The sequence below is a fragment of the Pimephales promelas genome, chromosome 22 (genome assembly GCF_988280905.1).
Source record: "Pimephales promelas chromosome 22, fPimPro1.hap1.1, whole genome shotgun sequence".
NCBI classification, from domain to species: domain Eukaryota; kingdom Metazoa; phylum Chordata; class Actinopteri; order Cypriniformes; family Leuciscidae; genus Pimephales; species Pimephales promelas.
In genome coordinates, this window is record NC_142790.1 from 24,273,824 (window position 1) to 24,285,006 (window position 11,183).

General features: G+C 36.3%; 1 protein-coding gene across 2 annotated transcripts in view; it reads left to right on the plus strand.

The window, feature by feature from the left end:
* The window catches only part of dpyda (dihydropyrimidine dehydrogenase a), a 185,925-nt gene that overhangs the window by 16,612 nt on the left and 158,130 nt on the right, over window positions 1-11,183 (plus strand). For both annotated transcript variants that reach the window (XM_089125664.1, XM_039670887.2), the window contains exon 2: window positions 2,833-2,943. In XM_089125664.1, the coding sequence (XP_088981790.1) occupies window positions 2,833-2,943 (111 nt within the window). The remainder of the gene's footprint in view (window positions 1-2,832; window positions 2,944-11,183) is intronic.

Sequence of the window (11,183 nt, forward strand, 5' to 3'; positions counted from 1 at the left end):
GTTAGACTTGAGAGCACTTTGTGGACTACAACTCGTCCTGCTTTCGACGCGTTTGATATACGTCACCACCACAAGCACACGGATCACGCTAAACAAACCATTGTTTGAATGGTGACATTTGGGTGCAAAACACACAGGCATCTCGATCTAATTCCTTAGATTATCGCACCATGATTTGTGGACGGAAAATGTGTTATGCCGTGACGTCACATATGCGACGTGTAGTCTTTCTCGTTATGTCTATTCCACAACTGCTAGCCAAAGAATCATACTGTCAAACTCATTACATGAGAAATTATATAAAAAATTCACAGACAACATATGTTCACATTCATGGCACAATTCAAACGGGATAAGAAAATAATTATTTTCTCTCATTCACTTGCATTGACGCTTTTTCAATCTAGAGGTCCACTCTGAGTTTTACGGATGGGCGGGACTTGCCAGCTCTATATTATATATAAATATAAATATTTTATATATAAATAATATTTTTTTCTTAAATATATACAAGCATGTGTGTGTATTTATATATATATATATATATACAAAATAATCATACACAGTGCACCCACATATATTATGTAAACACAAACTTTTGTTTTGGATGCGATTAATCGCGATTAATCGTTTGACAGCCATAATAATAATGCAATGTGGGAATATTTGTGGGTCCTGATAATGCCAAATGTCTTATGTTACCCGACATTTATTTTATATCTAGTCAGTGACAGAGTGCAACTGCAAGCATTAATCTAAAATTATTATTCTGTATTTTCAGCTTCAGAATCATGAATATTGTTATTCTGATGTCACCATTGTCCTTGGGTTACAAACCCCAAGTCCAAGCCTATTCATTTAAACCCACAATGTAATATCAACAGTACATTTTGTCTTTATATATATATTTCTTTTAAATCATTATAATCATTTTTATATTTGAAAGCAATGTGATATATTTCATAATATAAATGTTTTTTTTTATTTCATATGCCGAACTGTGGGATTTTTATGATTGCCTTGCAACTTGGTGCATTAATAATGCATATACAGTAATTCAACCGTTGTGCATTCACATGTAATTTATTTTACAAAGGCTTCAGAATCTGCTCTTCCAGTCAAAAAACACAAAGGCTGTGTTTTCGTCGAGGCATCTGAATGAATGTGTTGAAACGAGACGGGACGTGATTACGGATTGGTTTGGCTGCTAGCCTGCAGGAGCACTTGGGCTCCGGCGCTGAGTGGGTCACTCCTGATTGTAATGGAGAGGTGTGAGCCTGTGTGTTTGTTGTCGGGACGAGAGGGGAGGGGTCAATAACGGCGCGGCGCTGGAGAGGGGCACAGGCAGACACTCAGGTTTGATTAAAGGGAAGTGGCCTCAGGTAGACCCCTGAACTACACCTGTGATCTACAGGAAAGAGTGAGAGGAAACCTATTTACATTGTCTGTCTCGTGTGCCACACACAATTTTGTAACAGCATTTGTTAAAGGGATAGTTCACCCTCAATTATTACTCACCATCATATCACTCCAAACCCGTAAGACTTTCGTTCTTCTTTTGAACTCAAATGAAAATCTTTTTGTTAAAAAATGAATAAGTGGATATACGACGAATAAGGGTCTTATCAAGCGAAACGATCGCTCATTTAATAAATAAATAACAAAGTTTAAGTTTTATAAGCTCAAATGGTCGCATTGCTCTGTTCTGTGACGCACGTTGGTGACTCTCCCGTTCGAACTCGTTCATCAAAATGAACAAATCTTTTTCCGAGTCATTTGGTTCATTCAACGAACGAACAAAAACTCAAGCATTTGTGCTTATAAAACTTAAACTTTGTTATTTATTTATTAAACGAGTGATCGTTTCACTTGATAAGACCCGTATTCGTCGTCTGGACGCCTTTGAACAGTTTGCAGTTTGCACTGAAACTGTCTTTTGGACCTTGAACCGTTTGGTTCCCATTGAAGTCCATTATATGGAGAAAAATACTGGAATGTTTTCATCAAAAACCTTAATTTCTTTTCGACTGAAGAAAGAAAGACCTGGACATCTTGGATGACATGGGGGTGAGTAAATTATCAGCAAACGTTTTTCAAAAGTGAACTACTCCTTTAATGTATTTTAGGTAATATTCTGGTGTCTACAGGTCTGTCCTGTAATTCTAAAGGTTCTTTACTCCTGGTTTATTGCATCTGGTGACATAACATATTGCACATGAGGAATTACGCACCAATTTAACACATACATAAATACATTAAACATAGAAATGTAAGACTCAGGGTTAGGGTTTGTTGAGATCAATAGTAACAGTGAATCTGCCTTTGCAAACACTACTAATAAGCCTCTTAAGATTCTTTAAAATCCTTTCATGATGTTGTATACATGGCTGCGTGGGAAGCTGACATTGTCTGAATGGTTGTGCAAGTCTTTGCAGAAGAATTGCGTATTTTGAAAGTGATTGAGTTTGAAGGTCAGCTGTCTGCATCTCTCCAGTGTAAAGCGATGTTGGTTTAGGAATGACAAGCATCTGCTAACACACTCTTGATTCTTTAAAGAAAGCCTGTTGGCATGTTTTTTTGATTTGTCCTCAGAACTCCCTTAATTGTTCAGCTGTGAAACTTAAAGTGTGCTATTTTCCCAGAGCGCTGGAAATGTCCTTGCAGAGTTTCACAATTCACATTTGTTCAAGTACAAAAATGTGAGTGGGAGTGCTCAGACACACACACACACACACACACACAGCAAAAGCCACTGTGTATCACAAGTTGTGCATAACATGAAACTACCTTAACGTACCTTGACTATTTTTTTTTCTCTCTTCACCTATTCAGAGTATCCTGGCCTTGAACCCTCGGGTCCAGACTCATGCCGTGCTCCTCTCTACTGCGACGAAGAAAATGGAGAAAAAACTCTGGAAAAGAAACGCAGAGAAAGGCTGTGAGGTGCGTCTCTTTCATCACCCTCAACCCTCATCTTTTCACCCGGCCTTCCATAGGGCTCTCTTACTGACCAATCAGCCGTAGAGAAGAGGAACTTAGTGTTGTTTCCAGATTTAGACGGGCTCTTTCCTGGCAATGGACCCATCTGTTTAGCTTTCTTCGTTTTTCTACTTTTTAACCTTTCGTTTGGCCTTGTTGAGAAATCGACAGCTGTGTTCAGCACCACAACCGCAAAAACTCAACTTGTATTTGCCCACATACATGGTCTTAAACTGACAAACTCAGAAAGCCTGCGGGAAGTGAAAATGCTTTAATATAATTTAACATATATAATACATATTTAATACCTATATAAACATACATATAAATGTATCTTGTATTTTCTTTAAAATTATATTATCAGCAACAATTTGAGTAAAAATGCCAAGTACTGCCAATGCTATCATTGTCATTGTCAATAATGATGAGTGTAGTAGGAAAGTCTTTGTCATTTCTGACTATTTAATGAATACTTTTATATTATCACATTAAATGTATTATTTATGTCGCGTTAAGTCATTATTTATAACATTTAATAGATCTAAGTGGCAAGATGATCAGAATTTTAGTTTGGTTTATCATTTATTAACACCAACCTTTTAATTTAAATCAATTGAAGTAAATAATATAGACAGCAAATGTCACACAAACCCATTATGATAAATGTCAAATAGATTTGTTGTTTAATGTGGAATAACTCCAGACATCAGAATCAAAAATAGTTTCACTCCTACTATTTGCTAGTTTTTCCATTTCAAAGTTAATGAATATAAAATTGCTAGTTAAAAAGCCTGTTTCCACCTAAAGTAAAAACATAAAGCAATTGGGAGAGACATTTAATAAAAATAAAAGTCATATTGTGAGAGATAAAATCACAGTTATGATAAATAAGGTCACCATATTGTTTTTTTACTCTGTTTGCGTGACAGATATAGATACTCGCTTGTTTTTTTAATAAGAACTAACTAGATTAGCATAGATTAACAAATAAATATTAGGGCTGTGCAAAGATTAATTACGATTAATCGAATTCAAAATAAAAGTTTGTGTTTACATAATATATGTGTGTGTTCTGTCTATAATTATTTTGTATATATAAATACTTATACATGCATGTATATATTTTAGGGCTGTCAAACGATTAATCGCATCCAAAATAAAAGTTTGTGCTTACATAATATATGTGTGTGTTCTGTGTATAATTATTTTATATATATAAATACACACACATGCTTGTATGTATTTAAGAAATATTTTCATGTATACTTGTATAGATTTATATATAATTTATATTATATATAAATATAAATATTTGATATATAAATAATAATTTTTCTTAAATATATACATGCATGTGTGTGTATTTTATATATATATATATATATATATATAATATAATTATACACAGTGCACCCACATATATTATGTAAACACAAACTTTTATTTTGAATGCGATTAATCGCGATTAATCGTTTGACAGCCCTAAAATATATACATGCATGTATAAGTATTTATATATACAAAATAATTATACACAGGACACACACATATATTATGTAAACATAAACTTTTATTTTGGATGCGATTAATCTGTGCACAGCCCTAATAAATATTAAATGTGCAAAGCATGCTCTGCTCTACCACAGAATGCACATTATGAAAACTGAACACCTGCATTTAAACATTGTGTAGAATACATATCATGTTCACCTTAATTCTACATATCAAAAAAAAAAAAAAAAATAGGACTACTAAAATGAACATCCGGCTCACATGTGCACACGCTCAGTTGACTTCCTGTGAGTGAGCAGGTATTTCATCATCACACAAGAAGGTGTTGCTGAGCTACACCCGCTAACACACATGCTCAGACAGTCGTTCAAACGTAATTATCTTACGATTCCAGGCACATGCCATCAAAGTCTCACGAATATCTCCCCAGACCAGCGTGCGACGGGAAGGGTTTGTGTTTTTTGGCAGGTGGCCCCTCTGCCTCGTCTGTCCTTTTTAAAGGCAACTGAGCCTCCTGCTTGTTTGATGTGGAGACACAACAAGATGGAGGTGTTTTGTAGTGGAGATTATCTACTCCCTGCTGACAGCACTGTTGCTAAGTACAGCTGCCTAATTCATCATTCTAATCAATGGGGATGGATCGCAGGCCTGATTTAATTCATAAAGGCTGTGTGCTACTAAAGATTGAACATATGCCGTGTGATTTTACTCTATCAGGAGTGTACATGTGTATCTTTTGCGTGCTACACTTGTGCAAATATGTGCGGTGCATTTTTCAAGACATGGAAATGGAACATATACTCTTAATCAGAAAAAGGGATAGTTCACTTTGAAATTAATTTGTGATATGTTTAAGCTTACCTCAAGGGCATCCAAGATGTAGGTGTCTTTGTTTCCGCAGTATTTTCAATTTTGATATTTTTAGGTCAAACCGTTTCTGTCTCAGTCATATAATGGAGGTCTATGGGGTCCACCTCAAAGGGCATGCACAGAGAAGTCTAGATAAACATGATTTAATGACTCGTAAATGTAAGTACACACTGATGGCCTAAGACATGAAACGAGCAGTTTGTGTGAGAAAACTAACAGTATTTATATAGTTTTTACCTCTTGTAACCACAGCCACAAAGCACCCGTGCCCTCAGATCACTTGGATGTGGCTGTGCTGACAAGCGGTAAAATCTTTATAAATACTGTTCGTTTTCTCACACAAACCGCTCGTTTCATGTCTTAGGCCATCAATGTGTACTTACATTTGCGAGTCATTGAATCATGTTTAATTTGGACTTCTCTGTGCATGCTCTTTGAGGTGGACCCCATAGACTTCCATTATATGACTGAGACACAAACGGTTTGACCTAAAAATATCAAAATTGAAAACACTGCAAAAACAAAGACACCTACATCTTGGATACCCTTGAGGTAAGCTAAAACATACCAAAAATTAATTTCTAAGTGAACTATCCCTTTAATGCTTGCGATGCATTTCTCACTGTCAATTCACCGATAAATGTAAGGTGCGGAGAGTCTGGGAAGCTGATCGTGATGTTCCTCATGGATCTTCTGCCACAGATTTATCCTCTTCGTAAAGAAAAAGCAATGAACGTTTTAGTGGTCCTTAAAATAACTTTTGTAGGGCCCCGCAAACGGGATCATAATTGTACTGTGGAATTGTGCCGGATGCCAGAGGGGCTGTAAACTTAGTTTTTACAGCGAATCCATGAGTGCCGGGTGTCTATAGTTTCCAAATGAGTTCTTGGGAAAACATGGTGGCATGTAGCCAGCCGTTATCTCACTCCGTCAGGACTCAGGTGCCCGCACATTTCCTTCCCCTCCCCCTCAGGGCACTTGTAGAGCACCGTCCATGAGGAGATTTCGCTACACTTCCCCCGCAGGCGACGTCCTGTACGGGAACGCGGACGGTTCAAGTCGACGCTATTAGCTGACCGGAGCCTTACCAATATTTGTCTTTCTGCTTCAATAGCACAGGTTGAGGCTGGAGATAATCTACTAAACAAAACACAAGTCGAGTTTTGCAGCAGCTGGGGAGATAGAAGTGGAAACACACTTAAAGTGCCCTTGGTTTTTTGCAGATAACGCTGCTGTTTACTGATGGTTTTCTTTTAATAATCTGTCTGTACGGTCTAATCCAATTTAATGAGTCTCCAGATTGCATTATGATCCCCAGGTCCTGTGAAGGGCAGGTATATCTGCCAGAAGCGAAAGCTAATGTTTTGGGTTTTTTTCATCGGTTTTAGGCAGGTGGGAGTAGAAACAGGCTTTTCAGATTTGAGTTGCCTCAGTAGGCATTTTTTTGTAAATTTATTATAATTTTTCTGTTTAGAGGTCATGTGTGAACACAAGTCGTTGTTGAAATGCGGGCAAATCAGCTTAGGGGCGAATTCACTGCACAGTTGCGCCATTTTTTTTTTTTTAGGGTGCAAAAAGTTTCAGTATACTCAAAACGTCCTTATTATAGTCCAAAAACAGCTTTTATTGAAACCAAGCTCCCAAAATGACTTAGTTTCAGATTTTTCCTCTGCATGATATGATTTTAAATCTCTTTGGGTGTACAGTACATGGGAAAGCTCTATAAATGCCTCATTTATTCATTCATGCATTCATATTGTGACCTTCTTCCTCATAGTCAGCTCTGTTCTCTGTCATTGGCTGGGACTTTATAGTTGGGACTGCTTCTGGTTTATTAGGCATCAGAGCTAATTGCTTTAATGAGACATGATGAAAGGGAGAGGAGGCAGAGGAAAAAAGCTTAATTTGAATCCTTTCTGGAATTCGTTAAGTAATTCAAATTGGCTTTCATAATTCCTGTTCCGCGCCAGGTCACCGCTGAGGTCCAAGGATGGAATGTAAACTGAATATCTTAAATAGATTTTCCTTCATAGCACAATCATCTTGCGTCTTCCTTGAGTCTAGTCTCGACCTCACACTCATTAGATGAATAAATTATGGACAAATTACCACAATTTGGGTGCTATCCGTTTTTTTCTAAGCGATATTAGGGTTCTTTGAAGCTTTTAAAGTAATTATGTTTTTACTTAAAAAAAAATCATCCAATGATTTATAGTTAGGAATTATGATGTCTGATGGAGTCGAAGATCTATCTATCTATCTATCTATCTATCTATCTATCTATCTATCTATCTATCTATCTATCTATCTATCTATCTATCTATCTATCTATCTATCTATCTATCTATCTATCTATCTATCTATCTATCTATCTATCTATCTATCTATCTATCTATCTATCTTTTGTTATATGTGTATCGTTACATCTCTCTTGTCTTTCTGTCATTCTATTTATCGCTATATCTTTTGTAATATCTGTCTATCATTCCGTCTGTCAATCTGTCTCTCTCCATCAATTGTTCTGTCTGTTTCTATCAGTCTATCTATTATTCTGTTTTTCTATAGTTCCATCCAACCATCCATCCGTCCATGCATCCATGCATTCATCTGTCCTTCCATCCATGAATCCATCCATCCATCCATCCGCCCATCCATCCATTCATCCATCCATCCATCCATCCATCCATCCATCCATCCATCCATCCATCCATTCATCTGTCCATCCATCCGTCCATGCATCCATCTGTCCTTCCATCCATGAATCCATCCGTCCATCCGTCCATCCATCCATCCATCCGTCCATCCATCCATCCATCCATCCATCCATCCATCCATCCATCCATCCATCTATCCATCCATCCATCCATCTGTCCATCCATCCATCCGTCCATGCATCCATCCATCCATCTGTCCTTCCATCCATCCATCCGTCCATCCGTCCATGCATCCATCTGTCCTTCCATCCATGAATCCATCCGTCCATCCATCCATCCATCCATCCGTCCATCCAACCATTCATCCGTCCATGCATCCATCCATCCATCTGTCCTTCCATCCATCCATCCATCCGTCCATGCATCCATCCATTCGTCCATCCGTCCATCCATCCATCCGTCCGTCCGTCCATCCATCCATCAGCGTCCGTCTGTTTTGCATGATACAGTTGACAAAGAGATATCCAGCACTCATTTCTGATCACTCATTAAATCATTACAATCATAAAAGACAACAGAGAATGTATTTTTCCTTTAAAAACATCCAGGCATCAATAGGAAATGATCCAAAATACTTTAATGTAGAGGCGACATCTGTCATCTTCACAACTGTAATGGTAGAGATCATGTTAAAACAAGGATTGTGCTGTAAATGCTGTTAATTCTCATTGGTCCAAATTCCAACTCCTCATCACATGATATGTGCTCTGATGATTAGCAGGGAGGTGTCAGTTAGCCGTTTCATTATTGCGTAAGGACACTTTGTTAGCTTTACTCCACTGAACGTTAGCCAGCAGGTGTTGATATGCAATGGGCCGCACAAAGTATTACTTAAACACAGGCTTAAGTCTTAAGCAGTGAATTAAAGTGTACTCTACTTACCTGGCACAATTACACGCCACATTGGATCAACACGGCTATCGATTGCTGCTGTCTGAGCTGATATCGGCCCTACTTCACTGCGCTAGATTGTAAGTTTCGGGTGAAGAAAGGGTGAAGTGATCAATGCGTTTTATCAGCTGGAACATGCATACATCACCGCCTCCAATGCCACCCATCCCATAATGCCACACTTCCCTCCTGTTCCTCACAGGATTTATCCTCCACTACATGGATTAGAGAACCGCATCCGCCGCATAATCCATTCAGGCGAAGGGGAGGAGATTACAATGTTGGGGTTTTGATGTTAATAGAAACCCTTAATAAGTCCTTTTTGTGCTTTTACATGCTTCTTAATGTATAAAGGAAAACACAAAAGGCTTGTTATGCCTGCTCAGCTGGCTGTGTGTACCGTTCCGGCAGCACTGGAATCATCTGAATGGTTTTCAGCTCAGAATGGGCTGCTTTCTGTCATGCTTTTTCATTAATGAGATTTCCATATAAAGCTGGCCGTCTTGTCACTGTCTTTAGGGTCTTTTCTCTTTTTTTTCTGTCTGAGGGGAGGGAAGACGCTGTCATTATTGAAGCGTTTTTGCTGAGAACTATTATTGATAGAGATCCTTAAAAAAACATATCACAGACTTGATGAGGGGCGTGTCATACCACTATATGTAATGAGTCTTATTAATCACACTTATACTAAAGGAACGTTTCTAAATGTCTCGAGGACTGTTAATCGGGTCGTCGCATAGTGTGAAGTTCTCTGAGCTCTATTCATTCATTAGATACAGCATATATACAGCTGCTCATAAGTTTACATACCCCTTGCAGAATATGCAAGATGCTTATACAAAAATAAAAAGTTGCACGTCATTTTTTTACTACTGTCCTAAATAATTTAATAATTATGTATATATAATTATAACAATTTAGATAATGTTTTATATTCATTTTAAAAAAACTGTTTTCTATTATATATATATATATATATATATATATATATATGTATATATATATATATATATACAGGGCCTGAAGTTAACTTTTTTGGATTTAAAAAATCGCCTGCCACAGAGACTTTTTACCTGCCATTTTTTTTGCCTCATAAAGGTGAATTCCCCCCCCCCCCCCATCTTCTTTCTGATCGCATGAACATTACGAAACAACAGTCACTGTCATAAATTAACCGCTCATGAACCTTGCCATTGCCGCCAATTGTCCACTTTGTATTAAAATGTCTTTTACTTTTCTTTTTGTCATCCTCATCTTTTTGTTTGTTTTGTTGTTATTATTAGGGCTGTCAAACGATTAATCGCATCCAAAATAAAAGTTTGTGTTTACATAATAAATGTGGGTGCACTGTGTATAATTATTTTATATATACACACACATGCTTGTATATATTTAAGAAATATTTTCATGCATATACTGTATATAGATTTATATATAATTTAGATTATATATAAATTTCAATATTTTATATATAAATAATATTTGTTTCTTAAATATACATGCAATCGTGTGTATTTATATATATACAAAATAATTATACACTGCACCCACATATATTATGTAAACACAAACTTTTATTTTGCATGCGATTAATCTTGATTAATCGTTTGACAGCCCTAATTATTATCGATTTTGAAAACTGCAATTATTTTTTTCAGGATTCTTTCATAAATAGAAACTTCAAAACAACTCTGTTTATTTAAAAATAGAAATCTTTTGTAACTTTATAAATGTATTTGCTCTTAAATGATATATTAAATTCTTTAAAAAAAACTAATACATGTTTTGTATATTGTTTAAATGATTCCAATCACATATAAAAAGATTTTTTTTACATATACAAAGTATATAAAGTTTTCTTTATATAGTTTTTGAAAGTTCATTCAAAATTCTCTATTAATTCTCTACGCTGAAAAAATACTGAAGTAACCTGGTTGCCTTAAAATTTCAAGTTCATTGTAATGGAAAAATTGAGATAATACAATGAAGGAGATTGATTTAATCATCAGAAACTCAAAATAGTAGCCTATGTTATCTGAACTACATAAATTATTTAAGTTGATTTGACAAAAGAAAAAAATGTTGTGATTACAAATCATGAAAATATATATATTTTTTTTTACAGTGAGATGTTTGCGTTTTTGTTGTTGTAAAATTATTGATAATTTTCATCATGGCACTAATGGGTTTCTGATCCCAACGATTTTATACTGGCTA